The 22,269-nt window shown below is 52.5% G+C and overlaps 1 protein-coding gene across 4 annotated transcripts; it reads right to left on the bottom strand.

Moving 5' to 3' along the window:
* Positions 1 to 592: 592 nt before the first annotated feature.
* ZAP70 (zeta chain of T cell receptor associated protein kinase 70) lies at positions 593 to 20,894 on the bottom strand. 4 transcript variants are annotated; one of them, XM_080812729.1, is made up of 14 exons: positions 20,700 to 20,894; positions 20,406 to 20,479; positions 11,075 to 11,507; positions 10,207 to 10,367; positions 7,961 to 8,099; positions 7,791 to 7,872; positions 7,666 to 7,712; positions 7,412 to 7,460; positions 6,153 to 6,345; positions 5,403 to 5,609; positions 3,810 to 4,002; positions 3,579 to 3,719; positions 3,370 to 3,482; positions 593 to 2,476 (listed from the first exon to the last, which is right to left on the bottom strand). In XM_080812729.1, exons 3-14 carry the CDS (start codon positions 11,474 to 11,476, stop codon positions 2,353 to 2,355), a joined length of 1,851 nt encoding a protein of 616 aa, XP_080668855.1. In that variant the 5' UTR covers positions 11,477 to 11,507; positions 20,406 to 20,479; positions 20,700 to 20,894; the 3' UTR covers positions 593 to 2,352. The 4 variants fall into 4 exon arrangements, with proteins under 4 accessions (XP_080668855.1, XP_080668856.1, XP_080668858.1 ...); XM_080812730.1 differs by having other exon boundaries at positions 20,603 to 20,821; XM_080812732.1 differs by lacking the exon at positions 20,406 to 20,479 and having other exon boundaries at positions 20,700 to 20,788.
* Positions 20,895 to 22,269: the final 1,375 nt, after the last annotated feature.

Raw genomic sequence — 22,269 nt, 5'->3', positions numbered from 1 at the left:
TCAGCTTACACATTACCTCCTACAGGAAGCCCACCAGACTGACCCCTTCTCAACTAGATCAAGAGTCCCCTCTGCCCCTAGAGCCCTGTGGGCTTCCACCATCACAGCCGCAGTTACCCGGGATCTGTGCTCCCCATGACACACATTTCCAGAATAGGCAGATTGCCGCATTACATAGGAGGAATGAAATCTCTTTTTGGAGAAAGAGGTAAGTTCTATGTAGTTTTGGGACCTTGAGGAGTGAGGTAGCGATCCAGTTCCGGGTCAGCATTTGAAAGAACATTCTAAGAATTCTACCTCACTAACCCACCTAAACTAACACCAGAGTTGAGGAACTGAACGACCTTGGCTTGGAGAACGGCGGCACCTTGTGGTACCTGTGTGGAATAGCACCATCCTTCATTGGTTCATTCAACATTTATTGCCAACACATGTAGAGTTCTCTGTGTATGCGACACTCAGGGGGGATGACTTTTAATACCTCCTTCCTATAAAATAAAATTCTTTTCCGCAACCTTAAAAGAAACGCAGACAGTGAAAATGTACTTCCATTCTGAGAGAAAATTCTATGAAATAATGTAAATGATTGTCCAGTCACTAACAAGCAAATTGTAATAAACAGAAATATCGACAAACACTACAATTCAGGAAGCCACAAAATCTCGCCATTTGTGTAATATTTTTTTCTTGACTTGTTCGTTAGTTTTAAAACATATTAAAAACAACGCTTTCATCTTTTTTGCTTTATCTTTACAATCAGTGTTTGTCTATTTTGAATCTAAATGCAAGAAGGTATCATCTCCCAGGACTTGGAGACCCTCAGACAATTCCAAACCATTACAAATTCACTCTCCAAACAAATGCACATAGCCGAGCGTCTTGGTGTGTCTGGAGTTGAGGGTACAACTGGGGGTTCTCTGGATTAATTTTCATATAGAATACAAAGCGCATTCAAGAATATGCTAATATGAGGCTTACACATAAATTATTAAAACTCAACAGTAAATGGTGAAATCAGAGTAAGGTCTGTACCAAATAATCCCAATGTCAAGTTCCTGGCTCTGGAGTCTTCTCACTGGCTTCACCCACTTGGGCCTCATGCTCCCACTCCCTGCAACAGATAAAGCCCCCATCCTTCCACCATACAGCCATGGGATTTCTAAACCTCCACCAACAAAAAGAAAAAAAAACTTGCCATCCCAGAAGCTGCAGGAAATCTCTTTGCCTTGCCCTGGCTTGGAATGGGCTTCACAGCTGCCCTTGGACCAATGGCTTTCGGGAGCCACGCCAGGAGAATAAGACCATATGGGTCTTATTGTGGGTGGGGCCAATCACAGCTGAGGAAAGGGGAGCAAGGTCAGAAAAGAAACGCAGGAGCCTGGCTCCATTTTATTCGCCTTTGAGTTCTGCGTTCCAACATCCAATTTTCCATGTTGGGGGGTGCTTGGTTTGGCAGCACAGATACCGATTTTGCCCATGGGGAAACTGAGGCAGCAAGAGCCTGGGGACAGGACATCTCAGTGGGACTGAACTAGCACTTGGAACACCAGGTAAGGAAGATCCCAGCCATGACTGCCTGTGTCCAGAGAAGAATGTGGGGCAGCTGAACAGGGTGCTCAGTGATAGAATCACCTGAAGACACTTTAAAATGCACCGATGCTGGGGCGTGGGGTGGAAGGAGGCATTGACATGGTTAAAACTGCTTCAGGTGATAAGACGGAACCAGCGTGGAAAGCACCCACCTCATTCAATCTGCAAAGATAGGGAAGCGGAGGCCCAGCACCGCACCTGCCTCGGTTCCCCACTCTGCCATAGCTCCTCAGTCCTACAAAGATGTCCTGGGGCAGAGAAGTGGGAAGTCCAGACCCTGGGGACTATATGGGCCCATCCAAGAAAAGCCATTTTCAGGCACTTCTCACTGACCCCATTCCAACGACCCAGCCCCTTTCCTGGTCCCCTCTCCCTCACCCCAGAAAAGATGAGGGACTCCAACAAGAGAGAAGCTGAGTTTATTACAATGATTGAGGGCTTGCCACCTGAGTTTCCAGAGTCTTCCCCTTCAGGGCCCAGATGAAGGAGGGCCCTTATAAGCAGTGCACCCTCAGCTCGGGGCTGCCCAGTAGACAGCTGCCCAGGAGCAAGTTACACAATCCCACCCTGCCAGGGCCTTCCCTCCTCCCCGAAGCCAAAGAGGACAGGTGACCAGGTGGGGACCATTGGATCCGTATGAACGTGAGGCCTCCACTGCCTGCCTTACCACAGCCCAGCTGGTTTGGAGAAACGAGCTGAGCTGACCTCGGATGGAACTGAAGCTGGGGCATCGCATCTTGCAGGCCCCAGGCAGGCTGCAGCTCAGACAGAAGCAGCCTCTGGCCCCTTTCCACACCCTGGGGGGCCTTCACCCTTGCTTGCCACGCTGTAATAGTAGGTGCGCATGCGCTGCTCCACGGCCTGGAAGTCCGGGCGGTCCTCCCACCTGTGGGGTGTTGGGTAAGATCCAGGTCACCGACCACATCCCCACAACCCAACTTCAGCTGGAGGGGAGACACACAGGGGGCTCAGAAAATCAGTGGTGTTGTCAGGGTGGTGGAGTTTGGGTTAATGGAGAGGTGTCTTGAGTACGAGAGGACTAGAATTCGGGTGTTGCCCTACCACGTTATGAAAAGCTGCCGACATACAGGATGTTGGGGGAACCATCTGTTGAGTGTTAACTGGTGAAGACTTGGATTCACTGAGTGTCAGGGTAACAACCATCAACCAAGGGGGCTGGGATATTGAATGCTGAAGTACTGCTCATGTGCCAAGGGCCAGTTTAATTGGTGCCAGGTGTGGGCTTATATGGGTGCAAGGATGCTGCCCCTAATCTAGCAGAACATTGGAGCACTGACAGTGGGTTCAGCTAGTGAGGAGTCAGGCTACTAAAGAAGCTAACCTCTTAAACAGTATTGGGGTGCTGGTGTACTGAGTACTTCCCAATGGGGGCCAGGTTAACACATGTTGGATGGACTGATCATTCATTATTTATCATAAAAAGGGTGTCTATTTAATTGGGTGACTTAGGTGTTTGGATGTCAAAGTCATGGGTGTTGGCCAGTGGAATAATGGATGTTGGGGTAGGAAGGTATCAAATGTTAGAATATCCATGCATTGCATGGCTCAGTGTAGGACAATAGGTTTTTTGGGTGCACTCTAGAATTAGTGTGTTGAGGCACTGAGTATAGGTACAGAAAATAAAGGTACCAAGTGTTGGAAAGGCTGTGAACTCCGTGAGTCTTGTTGGGATGAGTTTGGGACAATTGGGCACCACGATCTCCGACTCCAGGCCCAGGTGTCGGTCCAGCCAGGTACCCACCCCCTGCTGGCACTCACTTGTAGATCCAGCAGTCACTCATGAGCGTGTACATTTCAGGCGGACACTCTGCCGGGCACTCCATCCGCTTGCCCTGCTCAATGAAGGCTATGACCTCGGGGCCCTTCATCTTCTGCTTGAGCCAGAGTCAAGTGTAATGTAAGTAATGGGGGCCACCTCGCCCTCACCTCCCCTTCCCACCCACCCACCTGCCTCTGCCCATGCCTGCCTTGTAGGGCTTCTGGCCATAGGAGAAGGCCTCCCACATGGTGACCCCATAGCTCCAGACGTCACTGCGGCTGGAGAACTTGCGGAAGTTGAAGCACTCGGGCGCATACCACTTGAGCGGCCACTTCCCTGCTGAGCGGGCCTGAGAACAGGGAGATGCTGCCAGGGCAGGGCTCAGGGACCTTTCACCCACCACCCTCATCCACTGGGCACCAAAGGGCTGGGAGCTCACGGTGTAGTAGCTGTCGTCGGCACCCAGCGCCTTGGAGAGACCGAAGTCGCTGATCTTGGCGTAGTGCCGGTTGACCAGCAGGACATTGCGGGCCGCCAGGTCACGGTGCACGAAATTTTTCTCCTCCAGGTACTTCATCCCCATGGACACCTGGTGCAGCAGCTCGGCCACATTACTGATGGGGATGTCCTCCCTGAGGTACAGGAGAAGTCAGGGTCAGCTGGGAGGGGACAACCCAGGTTCCCAAGGGGGCAAAGCCCACTTCTCTGTTGAGCATGTGTTCAGTAGGTGCTTGGTGGACATCTGCTGTGTGCTGGGCACAGGGCTAGGGGTATGGTGGGGAGGTGAACAAAAAAGGCAAAACCCTCTGTCCTCCTCTAGTCTCAAGGCTTTACATTTCTCCCATATACTATGGTCCCCAAACTTACACATTGACCTGCATCCTCTACATGCCCTCAGGGGTCTTGCGGGCATCTCAGAAATCATACAGACAAAGCTAAGCTCTTGACTACTCACACACACACAAAGCCAGCTGTCCCCACTGTCCCCTTCTTCTCCAGCAGCTACATCCTTTCATTTACTTGGGCCAGAAGCACTAGCCTTGCCATCAGCTCCTCCGTCTCACACCCAGCTTCCAACCTGTCAGCACACACTGGCAGCTCTGCCTTCAGAATCCCTCCAGAATCCTACTTCTTTCCACCTCTGCTTCTGCCACCATGGCCCAGCCATCATCGTCATTAGCCTGGACCGGAAGTTAGCCTGGACCAGAACAGTCACCTCTGTCCTCACCCCCCATGGTTTGTCCCCCCATGGAAGTCAGGTCCAGCCACTCCTCTGCTCAGAGCCTCCCAGGGCTCCCACCTCACCTTGGGTAAAAAGTACAAGGTCTTCCCATGACTCACAAGGCCCTGAATGACCTCCCCCATCACCTCCATACCCACATCAGCTCCCCCTTTCCTCTTCATGTACTCTGCTGCAGGCACAGGGCCTTCCTCACCGTTCCTCCACAACCTCTGGCCCAAGCACACCTCAGGGCCTTTGCACTGGCTGTGCCCTCTACTGGGACCACTCTTCCCCACAGCCTTCTTCAGTTTACACAAACCTCACCTTCTCACCTTTCATCTTCCACCCTGACACTCCCAATCATCTTTTTCATAGTACTTATTTTCCAACGTACTCCCTGTTGTATTATAATTCTTTTTGAAAACCTCTCTTCCCCAACCAGAACACAGGACAGAGATCTTTGTCTCTTTTGTTCACCAGTGAATCCCAAGGGCTGGGGACAGTCCCAATTACAGAGAAGTTGCCCAGTAAACACCTGTGGAATAACTGAGCATGTGAGCCAGGTCACACCACACCACACCAGCAGGAACAGGAGGTGATGGGCCCATGCCGCAGTGAGTGTAAAAGATCATGTCTATGCGGGTGAGAGCTGGAGGCATGAGAACATGTTGGTGTTAAAAGCTCTGCCTTGTGGCTGTGAGTGTGGGTGGGGAGGGGGCAGGAGTTACATGAGACAAGTGTGTGCTCATGGCTGGACGAGACTGTGAGAGTCCCACCAGCTCCAGAGGCCCAGCCCACCCCGGGGCTCACTTCTTTCCGAGCAGGAACTTGTGCAGGGGCCCGCCACCCGCCATCTCCATGACAAGCATGAGGGCCTCGGCCTGGCAGACGCCGATGAGCCGCACGATGTAGGGGTTGTCCAGCTGGTGCATGATCTGTGCCTCGCGCATCATCTCATCCTTGTCTGTCTTCTCCGTGCTGTGCTTCAGCACCTTGATGGCCACGTCAATCTGCTTCCTGCCGTGACGGGCACCGGAGTCAGCCCGGGCCCTGCTCAGCCCCTTCTGCCCACCCAACCAGCCTCTCTCCTCTCCAGACACAGGTGGTGGGTACTATGGTTTGCCACCTGGCTCTCAGTTCAGGGCCCAGGCACGCACTTCCTCAGCTACCAGGACGTCGGCTAGTGATGGCTCACTGCCAAGTTCCTCATGGAGAACAACCCCTCACTGAACAAAATACCTCTACATTACACCCTCCCCAGGGGCTGCCTGTATCCGGGGGGCAGTCGACGCAAGGCATGGGCAGGCATCTGTTGCAACTGCAGCTCGGTGCCCCCCCCCACCGCCCCATCCCCAGCCTGTCTCCCACACTCTCAGGTGCTATCCCTGAGCCCTCCCAGGTACTCCCCTAGCAGTCTCCTGGACCAGGACCCAATTCCCAAACAAACTGATGTTGCCTCTTGGCTCCATCCCCTAAGTTGGAGGGGGCCCACTCCCGACCTCTGCCCTACCCACCCCCCCCCCGACAGTGCTTCCCCAAACCACAGCAGGGTGGCCATACTTGCGCATGCGGTAGACACCCTGGCGTACTGAGCCGAAGTTGCCACAGCCAAGTTCTATGTCAGCCATGAGGAGGTTGTCCCGCTTCAGGAAGAGCTTCTTGTCCTTGAGCTCCTCAGGGTCACTGTATGGGCTCTCATACACACTCGTGTCCATGGGCATTGACTGTGCTTTCTCTGAGGACACTAGGCGTGCTGGGCACACACAGACACACACACACACACACACACAAGCATGCACTCCCAAGTCAGGATGAGGGCGTGGGAATGGGGGGCAGGGCACAGCAGTCTTGGCACCCACAAGGCACAGGCCCCATCCTGAACACGCCCAGGCACACAGGTACATGCATGTGTTCATATGTATGTGTGCACTCGCATGTGCTCCTGGTCCTGTCTGGTGAGCTGGGAAGCCACGTCCAAGTGGGCTCTAAAGGCAGAGTCTACGCATCTATGTCTATCATAGTCTATGTGTCTATGTCCACGTGTAACCAAGTGTGCCCTGTGCGCTCATACAGACACTCCCATGGGTACTTTCACCCGTGTGTCTGTGTATGATGGGGCCCAAGGGTATGTTTGTGCGAGTGACTGTTAGCAAGCCAGCTAGAGTACACACATCTGTGTGTGTGTTCCCTGGAATGTCCCTGCCAGCCCGGGGTCTGGGGATGCACCAACAGCCATGTTTACCAGGGCCCCAGGATGAGCCTCTGCGTGCACAGGTAACCATGTATATTCCCTGTACACACACATGGACAGGCTTACTTCTACACATCAAATTAGCATCTGCAGCAAGGCATTTCAGGAACACAGGCTCGAAAGCCCGCCTGCCCAGGCTCAGTCCTGGCTCCACTACTTCCTAACTGCAAGACCTCCTTCAGTTCCCTGCCCTCCTTTCTCATATGTAAAATGAGAATAATTGCCATGACTACATCATCTGGCATGTCAGAGACATTCCAGAAGCGCAGACACACATGAGTGTGCAGCATGACTGGCACATAGTAGGTGCTGGACAAATGTGTATCTGTGACCCAGATGTCCTCCCCTACATGTCCATGTGCACCCCACACACACTCATACAGGCAGGCATGATGGACGTGCAGCCATGTGGACGTCTACATGCACAGTGTACACATGGGGCAAACCAAGGCCAGCTGCTACAAGTCAGGCCTGGCCCATATCCCTCCCCTGCCACAGCCCAGAGCCCAGATCTTGACCATGGCCTGGCATGAACCCCACACACACCCCTCCACCTCCGTCAGCTCACCTGGTTCCGGGGTGTACCCATCTGAGCTGGTGTCACTCCGTCTGGTTGCCTAAAGGTCATGAGGTCAGCAAGGGTCCACAGGACCCTGAGCTGGGAGCACCTAGCCCCTGAGACCCATATGCTCTGCAGACTCCCAGGAGCAGTGCTGGGGGCATCCCACTCTCCATCCCAGTCTCACCTTGGAAACAGGACCCATCGCCCACCCACCCAGCTCCATCCCTCAGGACCCAACCCTGAGATGCCAGCCAACTCACGTGGGTGAATGTGGATGGGTGGGCTGGGAGCGTGGGAGCAGCAGCCTCTGGGGGAGCAGAAGGGACAGTGGGGGGTGGAGCACAGGGTCTCCCACTCACCCCCTATCCCCCATCACCCCCCTCACCTGCGCTGGCACTGGTGTTGGGGCAGGCGTCCTTCAGACAGTAGATGAGCCCATCTGCCTTCAGCTTCAGGTACTCCACCAGCTGTGGGGGGTGGGGTCAGGGCCAGGGCTCCTCTCTTCACCAGCACCCAACGCAACCCCCCCAAACACAAGGCAGATGGGCAGCTTACCTGCCAGAGCGTGTCAAACTTAGTCCCCTCAGGAATACAGTATTTGCCCGCCTTGTCCTGGCTGATGAGGTAGTGGTACACAGTTTTCCCATAGATCAGGGACAGTGCATAAGTTCCCTGCTCCTTCCGGGGCCTCAACCTGGCAGGGGGAAGGAGGAGATATCACCCCTATAATCACCTGGGCCTCTCCTGTGGTGACCCCCTGCTGGGTCCCAGTTTAAACACACACACACACACACACACACACACACACACACACACACACACACACAGGTTCTGCTCCTGATAGTCTCATGGGGAAGTGGCAGGGACTAGGGGCTCCAAGGTCAGGCTGGTGGAGTGGGGTGGGGGAGGGGAATGAGAGGAGATGGCAGTGTCTACAGGGAGACACAGTTGTCCAAGAGCCAACATGTGACCATCCACAGGGGAATATTGGCCCTCCCACAGTGGACACTCAGCCCCAAATAGCCTGATACTCAGCCACCCACAGCTGAACCCTTGGCCATCTAGGGGAGAACACTGAGCCACCCTCAAGCAGACACCTGGTCCTCCATGGCTGAATATGTGGTCTTCCACAGGGGACACTCAGCCACCCACAGGGGCTACTTGGTCATCCATGGAGGGATATTTGGCCATCTATGGTGGACACAGAGCCACCTAAAATATTCTCTTGGGAAGGGCGCCTAGGTGCCTCAGTGGGTTAAGCCTCTGCCTTCAGCTCAGGTCATGATCCCAGGGTCCTGGGATGGAGTCCCGCATCCTTGCTCCTTGCTCAGTGGGGAGCCAGCTTCTCCCTCTGCCTGCTGCTCCCCCTGCTTGTGCTCTCTCACTCACACACAAATAAATAAATAAAATCTTTAAAAAGAGAGAAAGAGGTTCAGCTTTCATAAGATTCCCAAAGGGGTCTGTGATCCAGAAGAGGTTAGGAAATACTTAAAAATATCCTCTTACAGACCCTTTGCAGGGGTCAGGTTTCTTTTCAAATTCAACCAGTACCACAAATTCTGCAATAATTCAGAAAGCTTTGGTAGCAAAAAGCATGAGGTACAATTCCAACCACTCATCAGCAGCTCTAAACTGTGGTCAAGAACAAGCCTGGCCCTGGTCTCAATTCCACGCCTGGGTGGCATGCATCTTTCTATCACACCCTACACCCTCATCTCAGAACTGGACCTGTTCTGGCTTGTGACAAGAATCAGGATCCCACAGGGGTATTTCCCTCCCCACTGTCCCATGCAAGTTTCTATGCCTATAGCTTTGACCTTTAGACCCCTATCTCCATCCTGAGAAAGCAGTTCTTGACTACAGGAACCAAAAGAAGATTCTACAACAGCCTCTGTCCAAAGCATGCCTTGCCTAGTTTTCCAGTGGTCTGGCTCAAAGTAGCTGTTTCTGGTCTCTTGACATTGCCCAGTGTGAGTCACTGTCCCTGATAATATTAGTGCTCCAACTGCTTCGGAACCTCAGTGTCAGCTGAGGTTGGAAGGTTCTTTCATCTTCTGGACCTGCCATGCTGTACCCAATCCTAGCTCCCTCAGCCTCAGCCTCGGCCTCCTGTGGCTCATGCTGGCCCTCTTCCTCTGTGGCTTCAAGCTTGACATCCAAGGCACCCACAGCTGGTCAAAGCCCTTGGCCCTGGCTCTCCTAACATTCCTCTTACCTCAGTCGACCAGTTAACTGTCATACACTCTACAGAAAGTTTGCAAAATTTTCCTTGGGGCATGGAATCTTCCTTGGAAGCTTAAGACATGGAAGAGGTCAAAGTTGAGGTAGGAAGAGGACAGCAACTGGTAAATAGCAGAGTCTGGATTCCCACCCATGCTCTATTTTCATTGATTTATCATTTTTGTCTTCCTGCTCCACAAGGACAGGGATTTGTGTCTGTTTCATTCACTGCCAAGTCCTCAGTGCCTGAAACAGTACGTGGCACATAGTAGATGTTCAGTAAGTATTGGTTGAATGGAGGAGAGGAAATTGAAGCAGGCAGAAGTTCAGCTTCTCGCCCAGCATCCCCAGCTGGGAAGTAGCAGAGCCTGGATTTCCACCCAGGCAGCCCCGCTCTGGAGTCCCAGATCTGCAGATCCCGTCCCATATAATGTCCATGCGCACACTCAGAAACACACTACCGCCTTGCTCATGTTAGCACAGGCCCATCTGCACGCTGAGGTCTGCCCCAGCCTCCAGGATTTCCACAAACAAGCCCCAGCCTCACCACCCCAAACCCCCAAGCCTCAAGCCCCACATACAGAAACTTGCCGTCTGTCTGCGAGCCGGAATAGAGTTTGCGCTCTGCCTCCTCGCGGGTCAGGCTGCTGTGGTACCAGGGCATCCGCTCGTGAGCTGTTGTGGCAATGAGCTTCTCCACCTGGGGAGCCTGGCTGATGATGGCCTGTTCCAGGGCCTCGCCCTAAGGAAGGGAGGATGGAGGAGACTTGTAACTGTCACCAAGTGTCACCAAGAGGCCAAGTGCACGGCCACAGGAAGGTTCTTTCATCTTCTGGACCTTCCTAATTGCCTCCGTTCCCGTGAGACCCTTAACCCTAGGCGGACCTAAGGTGAGTCCTTCGAGCTGTTGAGGACAGCGTCCCTCCCCCAATCCGCAACTCCAGGGTACCTCTCCAATCCCCCACCCATCCAGGACACGTCCCAGGCCCCTCCTTACAGGCAGCCCCAAGCTCATCTCCAGCTTGACGATCTGACACTGGTCGTCGTGTATTGCAGGCTGTCAAAGACCACCACCCACCACCCCCGCTGGCAGCGCCCCCAGCATCTTCTCAGGCCCGGCCCCCAGGCCCGGCCCAGCGCCACCTCCACAAGCTGGTCTGGCAAGGACGTGCACCAAGGCATCGCTCAGGCCCCTCCCTCTGAAGCCTCCTCCTAAATCCCGTCCCCACCCACCCCTCCAGCTTCCAAATCTGGCGTGGCATAGCAAAGCACAGGCTAGCGAAGACGACAGCTCTCCACAGTACCCGCCCCTCTCCCCCGCCCGCCAACAAGGCTCTCCAGGCTCTTGAGGCCAGCTCTGCCCCGGCCAGCTCTCCCTAGGCCCACCTCCTGGCCCCGCCCCCAGGGCCCGCCCACTCCGGCCCCGCCCCCGAGGGCCCGCGCTCTCACCTCCAGCTTCCACGTCTGGCGCACATAGTCGCGCACCATGGCGTCGCGCAGGCAGTCGAAGACGCCGGGCTGCGGCTCGAGGCCCGACGGCCGGTTGCACGGCTTGCGCAGGTTGCAGGGCAACCCGTCGGGGTCGCGCGAGTAGAACTCGCACAGCTCCGCGGGGCCACAGTGCGCCTTACCGCCGGCGATGGCGTAAGTGCCGTTGAGCTGGCGCTCAATGGGGAAGTGGTGGAAGCGCACGTCGTGCACTAGCGACAGCACATAGCCTCCCAGCGAGCGCAGGCACTGGCGCAGCAGGAAGAGCCCGTCGGCCATGCCCGCCAGCTTCAGGTGCTCCTCGGCCTCGGCGCGCGAGATGCTGCCGTAGAAGAAGGGCAGGTGCGCCGCGGGGTCCGGCATCGCCGCTGCCGCCGCTGTGCCTCGCCAGGCCCTGCGCGTACAGAGGGAGATAGAGGGCACGTCAGGGTCTCGGCTTGCCTTCAACAGCGCGCGTTGGGCCCAGAGATAGTGGGAGAGAGGCCGCATTGAGGGGCATCTGCGCCAGTCGTGCAGAGCCTGCTTTATGCCAGAATCAACTTGGAGAGGAGTCCCAGCCTGCTGGGCTCAGACCAGAGAGTCCCCAACCCTCCCCTGACTTTTCAGATTTTGTGCGGAGCGCCCAGACAGCCCCACCGCCCCCCCACCACCACCACCAGCACCTGGAACCATTCATTTCATTTCCCAAACACATGTTGAATACTGTGTTTCAGGCCGGTGTTGGAGATAAGAGTGAATAAGATAGGATCCTGCCCTCCTGAAGACAACAGTCTGGGGGACGTGGAGGGTACAGTAAACAAGAGGCAGAAATAATTACAGACTGAGGTCAGTGTCTTAAAGGAAATAAATGAGTGATACTACGAGAAAAGGCCACTGTCGCTGGGATGGTCACCTTCTCTGAGAAGGTAGCATCTGAACTGAGATCTGAAGGATGAGGAGGAGCCAGCTTTTCAAAAGTCATGGAAGAGAGCACATCACGCAGAGGGACAGCAAGTACAAAGGTTCTGAAGCTAGAACCAGCTTTGTTCTTCTAAAGAACCTTACTCTATTAACCTTCCCAAGAAGTCCCCTGGCCTTAGAAATTCCCCTTTGCCCTGCCCCCTTCTGCCTTCATGGACAGATTTCTAGAAAGCATAAACTAATCTGAATAACCATCAATAAGAGATTGGTTAAATACCTTAGGGTTTAATTCCAGTGTGAACTTCAATACAATCGCTAAATAAAATGAAATGCACGACCGAAAAGTACGATCCAATGTGGGGAGAAGGAATTAAAGATATTTAGATAAATATCTAGTAAGGCAGGTAACCTAAAATTACCTGTTTTTAGCTTTCTGGGGTTATAGTATAATGACTGATATCTTGATAAGCACTAGGTTATACAGGTGTCCGAATTTCTCAGAATGTACTAAAATTTGTTCATTGCAGTGTATTTGGACCCTTACGGTAAAAAAAGAAGAACCGTAAAATATTGAATGCTGTTAACAATCTGTATGCAGAAATATTTAGTCTGGTGGATACTAATGATTGTAATTTACTTCAAAAAGCACCCAAAAAATAACATCAAGTGATGGATGGACAGATAGGTAGACAGAAACAGTCAAGTCTTATAATTCAGAGTAATTCTATAAAGTTATTGCAAACACCGAATTAGCAAAACTAAATGATTGCTCCTAGAGGAAATCCGACGTTAGGTGTCTAAAGTCCCTGCTCACAACATTTTCATCAACTGATCAGTACATAGCCCTGTTTCTGCTTACAGACACTTTTTGATTATGTATTGTTGATTCATTAACATTGAACGCTCAGCCAACAGCAGTACAACTGTAAGATTATGTAACACATACTTTTCCCGAGGGCACATCACAGCCTTCTTGCACTGAGGAACACAAGACTGCACATCAGCACTAGACTGCCATTTAAACAGTGAAATCGCCAACAAAATGCACAAAAATGTGGCACCAAATAGAGGACACTTATTTCCAGCACGGGAATTAAAACAAAAAGCAGAGGAGTATCTGCTTGTTTGACCTCAATGGGAATGTGCACATCAGTTAACTCAAATTTCTTGCTTCTCTGCATGTGTTCATGAATGACTATGAAATGCCTCAAGTGCCTGGGGATTACAAGTAAATGTTTGTGTGTAGGCTAAATACAGAATCTGCTAATAATATAATCAACTGTATGTGATAAAGTAAATATAACAATATTAATTGTTGACTCTATGGGGTGGCTAATGGGTATACAACTACTTCTTCCCATTTTGCTGTATATTTGTAAGTTTTTATATAATATTGAAAAAACTTATCTCCCCATAACAACTTCTAGACATTTCTCTAAGGTGGGCCCAGAAAGACCACCCAGGCATAGGTCGTGTTGAGAGGAGGATCCTTGAGTGCCTTTTTTAATTAAGCAAATATAAGCAGGGGGTGCAAAGAAGGCTTTTGTGGCTTGAAAAAGGCTGCCCTTCCTTCTGGGTGTCCAGGGACAGGCAATGACAGGCACAGGGACTAAGAGAAAGATACTGGAATGGGAATCAGATGATGTCTGGGTTGGGGTAGCCAGAGGAGGAGCAAGAATCTGTATTCTAACCTGATGGCTCCTGACACTGGGGTTGGGAAGGCCACCCTGAAGGGAGTTCCTGGATGTCCCAACAGTTACAGGCAAGTGATTAATCAGGGACCACATTCATGTCCCCACCTGGAGATGCAGATCGCCAATCCCATCAGAGCATGGAAGAGTCAAAAAGTTTCCTAGGTAGTTACCCTAGAGAAATGGAAACTTGCATTCACAGAAAAACCTACACAGGAAATGTTTATAGCCACTCTGTTCACAACTGTCAGATTTTGGAAACAAATGCTATCTCTGCAGATGAATAGATAAACTGTGGTACATCCCAACCATGACCATGGGATACCACTCAGCAATAAAATGGGAGGAAATGCTAAGACCCACAACATATGGATGAATCTTAAAGGCATCATGCTGAGTGAAAGACGCCAAACTCAAAAGGCCACAAACTGTATAATTCCATTCAAAACTGTATCAGTGGAGAACAATGCATCAGTGGTTGCCAAAGGCTGGGGGCCAGGGGAAAGGATTGACTAGAAGGGGCATGAGGGGATTTGGGAGAATAATCAATATTTTGATGGAAATGGTAGTTGCTCAGCTATAGGCATGTGTCAAATCTCACAGAAGTTTTCACTAAAATGGTTGAATTTTACTGTATGTAAATTATATCATAATTTTTTTAACTAAAGAAACTGGAAAGTATAGACAAACCAGACACTAAAAATAACTTATATAGGAAAGAAAGTGCTGTTTATGCTCCTGCTCTACTTTCTTGACTCCCACCCCCTCACCAGCCTCACAGTCTGCTCTCCACCCCCACCAGGATGCTCTCCAGGCTAGAGAGGAAGCACTGGTATATCCACCTGGTGGGCACAAAGCAAGAACCTAATGCCCTTCTCAATGCTGGGTTCCTTGAGTGATGGACATTGGGGACCCCTCCCTCCTGCTTGAGTCTCTTGGCTCTCCCCAGTCCTTCACAGGCTCCCTGATGTGTCTCCTCCCTCTCTTACAGTTCCTGGTCTGTCTCTTTCCCCAGCCCTGGTCCCCTTACTTGGGACATTCTGTCTGTGGCTATGAACATGCCACCATGCCAACCTGCCTGGTCCAGATCTCTCTCCTGAGGTCTGATTATACTGGCATCACCTCCTTTGATCTCCACCTGCTGTGTCTATTAATAAAACCTGAGATCCAGATCTAACTCACAGGGTGTTTGTGGTTGGTTAAACCCCACAGTTTGTTTCCCATGAGCTGAGACCCAGGGTCTGCAAGTTGCTTCTCGGCAATTTATCTCCGAGGCCTCCCTTGCTCAAGAACTTACTGTGGCTCCCTCCTGCCCACTTCATTGAATCTAACTAAACTCTTTAACCTTCCCTTTGTTCCAGCTGGGCTGTGCTATTCTCCTTCTTTCAAATGCACTTCCATACTTTTATCCATGCAGTGCCCTCTACTGAGCACACCCTCCCTACTCCTCTCCATCCTCCCACATCCAGCCATCCCTGCCTCACAGACTCGTATCACTGCTCCCTATACACAGGACAGAGGACCAGGCAGCAAGATGGGGGCTTGTCCAGGGGCTGTGGGTAGGGGTGGGTGTAGTGAAGCTGGTCTCTGGGGCAGGAAGCTGTGGCAGGAAATTGTCGGCAACACAGTTTGAGAAGCTCCGCCCCACAGTGGCCACAGGTGCAACCTGGGTAGCCAGAGACGGGTTAGTGCAGAAGGGGGGTGGGGAGAGACTGGCCCTCGGGGCCTGGTTCAGGGCCATAAGCCATGACTGGCCATCTCAGACCAAAGGCCGAAGCATCCCAGAGGCAGGAGCCTTCCCTGTACATTCTGAGCTTTATCACAGCCTCTCTGTCTCACTGCCAATAGCGACAATGGTAATAATAACACGACACCGCACGGCCTGTGGGTCCGGGGGTTAGCCAGCCCTGTGTATGCTTTTGCCTTCCTGTGCCTTTCTGGGCTGTCCTCACTAGTAAGCCAGGGTGATAAGACCCAGAGTGACTAACTTTCCAGTTCCCAGAGATGCTGGGGAGGCCAGAGGAAGTAGACAGGAGGAAGTAGAAGATAAAGAGCCGGGGAGACAAGAGGCTGAACCAGGCATGGACCCTTTGCTTTCAGAGGAGCTGGACCTGTGTGCAGCCTCCTGATGGGGCCCTAGATGTGGCTGGGAAGATCACGTGTTTCTATCCTGAATCGACTCCACGGCTTTCCAAGGAGACAGGCCCACCATGACACTTCCCTACCCTATTCCTGCCTGGTCTGACCCCATCCAGCCTCCCCATGAACTGTGAGTTCAGAGATCCTAATTTGGCCTTGCCAGAGTTTGTAGCTCCACTGAGAGATAATGGGACAGGAGCCTTGTTTTCACAGCCCAGACCATGGGAAGAGAAAGAAGAAACCTGTGGTCCTCCGCCAGAAGGATCTCCTTGAAATTCCACCATTCAAGCATCCTCCTTGGGTAAAGGTAGGGTTCAGAGAGACCTGATAGCCCAAACATACTTCAAAGGAAAAAAGGCTCAGGTGGTCAAACACATTTTCAAAAGCTGTGGAAAGCATATTAGCATACTAAAGACTCTGAGAAGCGCCTGGGTGGCTCAGTCAGTTAAGTGTCCAACTCTTGGTTCCAGCTCAGGTCCTGATCTCAGGGTGATGAGTCAGAGCCCTGAGTGGGGGTTCTGTGCACAGCAGGGAGTCTGCTTGAGAGTCTTTCTCTCGCATTCCCTCTGCCCCTCACCCCCCACTCTCCTAAAATAAATAGATAAATCTCAAAAAAAAAAAAAAAAAAAAGGCTCAGGGTGCCTGAGTGGCTCAATCATTTAAGCGTCTGCCTTCAGCTCAGGTCGTGATCTCAAGGCCCTAAGATTAGCTCATGTCAGGCTCCCTGCTCAGTGGGGAGTCTGCTTCTCCCTCTCCCTCCACCCCTTCTGCCCTTGCTCATGCTCTCTCAAATAAATAAATAAAAATCTTCCCAAAAAAAATGAATTAAAGGCTCTGAGAAGACCTGCATGGAAGGACTTTGTCTTATCTTACCTTAACTTTGTCTTATCCCCACTCCTACGTAGCAGAGCCTTAAGGATCTACTATTCCACAGAACATACTCTGAGCATCAAAAGCCCCAACTAGATGTCCACTGTCAGAGCCCAGAGGGGAGACTGAGGCGGTCAGGCTGCAGAGGGAATGAGCCTATCCAACTGGACTTGGTGTGAGGGGGAGGGAGTTGCACCAGCCAGGCCTAGAGGCTTAGTCCTCAGCCACTGACCCCACCAAAGGCAATGCTGGAATGGGGGCCCAGCCCCTCTCTGCCCATCCCTCCTCTCACTGACCCCTAGTCTTCTGCCTGAGACCTGAAATCCCCCCTAAAGCCACACTTCCTGCTCTCTAGTCCAGAATCATTGTGGGGACCCCCTCTGCCCACCAGGAGAGGCAGCACAGGCAATAACAGCCAATAAAATGCCACCTTGCTTACGTTCTAAGTCACAATGACAGCAGTTGGCATTGGGCCAGGGGTGGCGATCAGCTCCTTCATGTCTTCTTCCTGACACCAAGGGATCAGATTTCAACCATAGAATCAGGAATCCACTGTGCAGTAGTGCTGTGGTCCTGGGCAGTGAGTTAAGCTCACCAGACCCCACCTAGAAAACAGGGCAAGCAAAGGTGCCTGGCACAGGGAGATGATGAGGATCCCATGAGCTAAGACTCACCAAGCACCAAGCACAGCACCTAGCCTTCCATTGTGTTATCCTGTCCTTCGCTGCTCTCAGCCCTCTAGGAGACTTCCACCTCACTCAGCGGTAAAGCCCAAATCTTCACAGCAGTCCCCACGTCCTTATGCAAGCTGCCAAATCCCTTCTTTGTCCTCATTCATGCCCTACCAGCCACATGGGCCTCCTTATGTCACTTGTTCAGGTCACTTGATCAAATCAGGCATGGTCCAACCGCAGGGCATTTGCACAGTCTGTTCCCTCTGCCTGGACGCTCTTCCCTCAAAATCCCTCACTTCATTCAAGTCTCTGCTTAACTATCACCACCTCCTCCAAGACTTCTTTTCTGACCTCCCTCTCTAAAATCACCTCCCCTTCTTCAGGATAGAGATATCCCTGACCCAGCTTTATGATTCTTCACCACCAAAAATATGATTTATCCACCAACTTTTTGACATAAGACCTTTGCTCCCTGCGTGAGAGTGGAGATTCTGTATTGTTCCCCAACCCAGACCACAAGGCGCATAGTAGGTGCCCACACCCTTCTCCTGGCTGTATGCTTCAGTCCCCTCTGTTGTCCCCTCTTCCTGAAAGTATGCCATGATTTCCACCTCTCATGGCTGAGTTGGGCACCTCCTCTCTCAGGGCCTGTCCTTCCCCATCACAGCCCTGATGGCCATGTATGACCCCTGTCTGTTGGCTCCTCTGTCTGTGACCAGGCTGAGCCCCCCCAGGTAGAGCCTACGGCTGTCTTATTTTCTATGGGAGCCCCTGTTTCCTCCCAATAACTACGTGTTGAACAGGTAACAACAACAACAGCCTCTGTGCCAGGGACTTTACCAGGAGCATGGCCCACTTAATCTAAACCTCACCTCAGCTCCCATTAAATGGGAACAGTTAGCCCCATTCCTCAGCTAAAGCAGCTGAAGCTCAGACAGGTTAATGTCAAGTTCAAAATCATGCGACCTGCGAGTGGCAGTCCCAATTTGAACACAGGTCTCTGACCCAGCAGCCTGCACTCACCACTCTGGAGAATGTCCTTTAGGAGTCAGAATCCCTTGTTCTGAGCTGGATCCCTTGGAGCTCTCACCCCAGGCTGGAAGGTGTCCCTGCACTTCAAGCTTCCTTCGACTGTCAGGGCCTAGGGTACTGGGCCCTTGTGGGGTTGGGGATAGGTCCTTGCATCCAGCAGACTTGCTAAGTGTTCACAGATCCACTGGACAATTCTGTGACAGCAGTCCGCCCACCCCAAACTCTGCAGCCTTGGTTTTAAGGGCTGTGTGACCTCAACAGGAGCTTTCCCTTTCTGGGTGTCAGGCTCTGTGACTGTAACATGGAGATGAGGAGAGGTTTAGGGGGTGGGAAAGGTGGGAGGATGAGTCGGGAGGACAGCAGGGCGCTGTCCTGTGCATTGTGCATTGTGTTTAGCATCCTTCCTGGCCTGTATCTGCTAGATGCCAACAAGACCCCCTGAGTCATGATCAAAATGGTCCAGACATTATCAAATGTCCCTGGGGGCAGGGAGGGTAGTGGAGGTGCCAAAATTGGCTACAGTTGAGAACCACAGCCTTAGAGTGCTGTAGATCTACGGGTGACCCAGAACAACACGGGTTCGAATGGCTCAGGTCCAGTACAGTGAATGTCTTTTCTCTTAGAATTTTCTTCATGCTATTTTGTGTTGTCTGGATTCCTTTATTGTAAGAATACAGGATATAACACATATGACATACAAAATATGTATTAGACTCTGTTTTCAGAAGGCTTCCGGTCAACAGGAGGCTCTTGGCAGTTATGTCTTTGGGGCAAGTCAAAAGTTATATGCAGGTTTTCAACTGTGTGGGGTTTCAGCACCCCTAAGCCCCCTGTAGCTCAAGGGTCAACTCTTGAGCTAATCCTCACAAGAGCCCCAGGAGTGAAGGATTTATGGACCTAGGACCTGACATACACAGAGGTGCGGGGACCTGCCTAGGGGACCTGCCTAGGGGACTTGCCTAGGGGCCACACAGCACACATAGTAAGTAGGTGGCAGAGCCAAGACTTGAATCAAGGCTGCCTGGCTCCACAGTACACGCTTACCACCATCCAGACAACCTGCCGGCTCCGTGTCCCTGCCAGGGCTGCATGCGGGAGGCAGGAGGACAGGCACAAAAAGGAAAAGGAAGTACCACACTGAAGGAGAAAAGCCTTCCAAGGTGGCATCCAAAGATTTTTCATGCCAGGAGTCCCTGGTCCTAAGCTCTCAGCAAAACTCACTAAGCATCCACTGTGCCGCGCTCACCACCCTGGGTGAGGCAGGAGTTATGACGCGCGTCTTGAGCTGTTCACCACAGGAACACCTGTTCCCTCCTCCGGAGACTCTCTCCTGCCTGGGACATTTTTCCCAAACTCTTACCCAAGAGTCAAGAGTCAGGCACCAGCAAGGTGCCAGTACTTGCCTCTGCATTTAACAGACGCACAACAAACTGAGGCTCAGAGACAGAAAGCAACCTGCCAAGGACACACAGCAGTTGAGCAGGACACAGACTGTTTTCTCCTTCACCTCTCCAGGTCCCCCTTGAACCTGACATCCCTTACAAGTGGCTCAAGCCTGTCCTGGGCCCCGTGAAAGGAATCATCTCTGTTTGTTTGTTCAAGTTCACAGGCTTGTTGGGCCACTCTCCTATTCACAAAGCCGGAGAGGGTGGGGGCCCGAGCACATGTTTGCTCTCTCTGGAAGATTCTCTGCTTCCTGGAGCTAAGGGTGTCACCCTGATGGGGCCCAGCAGGAAGCGGGGGACTGAGCAGGCATCGCTGTGTCCCCCAGACATGACCACTCAGCTGACCCTCTAGCAGGGAATCTGCTTCCCTCAGGGTGGCCGCAAGGGGTGTCTGTTTCCTTTTCCAGCTGGACACCACCCGTGCCAATCTTACGGCCCTTCACGGTCCTTCCCAGTGGCCTCCTACCTCTGTCCCCCTTCACCAGACCCAGGCTACCCATGGAAATGGCGGCCAGGTGCTGTTCCATCCAGGATAACTCACCTGGGGTTGTGCAGATGATATCGAGGCAAATGGGCCACAGGTCTCTGGTCCCCAACGTCAGCAAACAGCTGGTTCTAGGTGAAGAATTGAAACCCAAGAAACTAACTTGGGTATCTCTGCAGCCCAAGCCCCCAGCCTGAGGCCCTACGGCTGATCACTCCCTCCCACGCCCAGGCAAAGTGTTAAGTAGGTCATACCCCACAGAGTCTTCACCCTCTGCCAGCTGTCCTGAGTCGCCCGGGGTGTGTCTGTAGTGACAGGGCAGGGGCAGAAGGCCGGAGGGCGGCCACTCACCTGGGCACACCAGCTGCCACGCAAAGGCCCAAGCTAAGCAGGGACCAGGGCCGGAAGGCCTGGTGTGCTCTCGGCAGCTGGTTTCTCTGAAACTCAACTTATTTCCTTGTTGTGAAGACAGGAAAGGGGGCTGCGTCTGAAGTTTACGCCAAAGTCATGAAGTGCTGCGTTCAAGGAAAATCGAAAGTCACGTGTTCCAGGGAGGGCAGAGGGCATTTCCGGGGCCAAGCAGGGCCTGCTCTGCGCTGGGGGAAACCCAGGCTAGCTGCAGGCGGGGGTGATGCAAAGTGACAATTCCAGCAGCATCCCCAAAGCCAGGGAGAAGGAAAGCAGCAACGTGAATTGGGGGGTGGGGGTGGAGCAATGGGAGGCTGATCCCCAGGGCTCATTGGAAACAGGAGTCCCCCCAGTCAGACTCCCTCCCATGGGACATGGACCCAAGGCCTGCCCAGCCCATCTAAGAGTGATTTATTTATTCCACAGGCAGGTTAAAGCTGGAGAGGGGAAATTTGCTCAGGAGGGCCATACCCCAAAGTTCAGAGCACCTACTGTGTGCCAGGCACTGGAACAGCAATGACAACCCTGTCCCTGTGCTAACAACGGTCACAGGCTAGAGGCAGCCGCAGCTGATTCAATGGGAGATCAGGGCTGGGATGGTGGCAGCCTGGGCATTATGTGTATTCAGAGGAGCCCCAGTGCATGTGGCGTGGGGAGGGGAGTGCCAGAGAAGGATTCTGAGAGGGATCAGTCATTTCATCACGACACAGTGACAGTGTGTCCCCAGTGCCCACCTGCTCCCAGCCTGCCCCGCCTCGGGTCTTCCTCACAGGCTGCACCTAGCTGATCCCCACCTCCTGCTCTAGTCACAACCTCCTCCTCATCCTCTTCCTCTCCTTTCCGTCTTACTAGCCCACACCCATGATGACCAAGGGGCCACCCGTCACACCCATTTCCTGAAGCACAGCCACTGCCTATGCTTGGTCTTCTCTCCCTCTGGTGCCCCAAAGCCTCAGGGGGCTCTCCCCCACCACTTTCTTGTTCTCTCGAACACATGGGAACATCTTCAGTGGCTCACCCATGCACGTGGCCTTGGGGGTGGTGTGTGGCCATCCTAGACCCACTGTTGAGACTCCAAGAACCTTTCTTCTCTGGGTCCTGTCACCCTGGGTGACGTGGGCTCGTCTCCACAACCTGCCTGATGTTTCCTCCATGCTCCACCCCAGGCCTTCTTTCCTGGGGACCTCTCTCCAGTCTCTAGTGTCCCCCAGTTCCAAAAGTCCCCCTCTTTCCTCTCAAGAAACCTGCCCCCCTCCCCGAGTTCCAGGCTGGGATACTTTTCCCCTACATAGGTTTCCCTCAAACTGTTCCCTCAAACAGGCATCATGAAACTCAGGATGCAGAAAAAAAAATCTGTTTCCACACTGAATAATTCTTCTGGAAGGAGAGAAGAATGCCCCAGCAGAGTGAAAAGAGCAGGAATCACATCACCTAGAGTAATCAGAGTAGCATTTACCGAACACTTTACTGCGTGCCAGATGACACTGTAAGCAGTTGACAATTTAATCCATAT

Source organism: Martes martes, assembly GCF_963455335.1.
Source record: "Martes martes genome assembly, chromosome: 9".
Taxonomy (NCBI): Eukaryota; Metazoa; Chordata; class Mammalia; order Carnivora; family Mustelidae; genus Martes; species Martes martes.
Note: the sequence above shows the minus strand (reverse complement) of the source record. Positions and strands in the feature narration are given on the sequence as shown.

Bases quoted from the DNA above. Each gene is read 5' to 3' on its own strand.
- ZAP70 (XM_080812729.1), bottom strand. From the start codon at position 11,476: ATGCCGGACCCCGCGGCGCACCTGCCCTTCTTCTACGGCAGCATCTCG. The intron at 8,100-10,206 runs GTATGTGGGGCT...TCCCCCTGCCAG, and splicing joins CAGACAGACGGCAAGTTTCT to GTTGAGGCCCCGGAAGGAGC. The intron at 6,346-7,411 runs GTGAGCTGACGG...GTGTGTGCCCAG, and splicing joins TGGGTACACCCCGGAACCAG to CACGCCTAGTGTCCTCAGAG.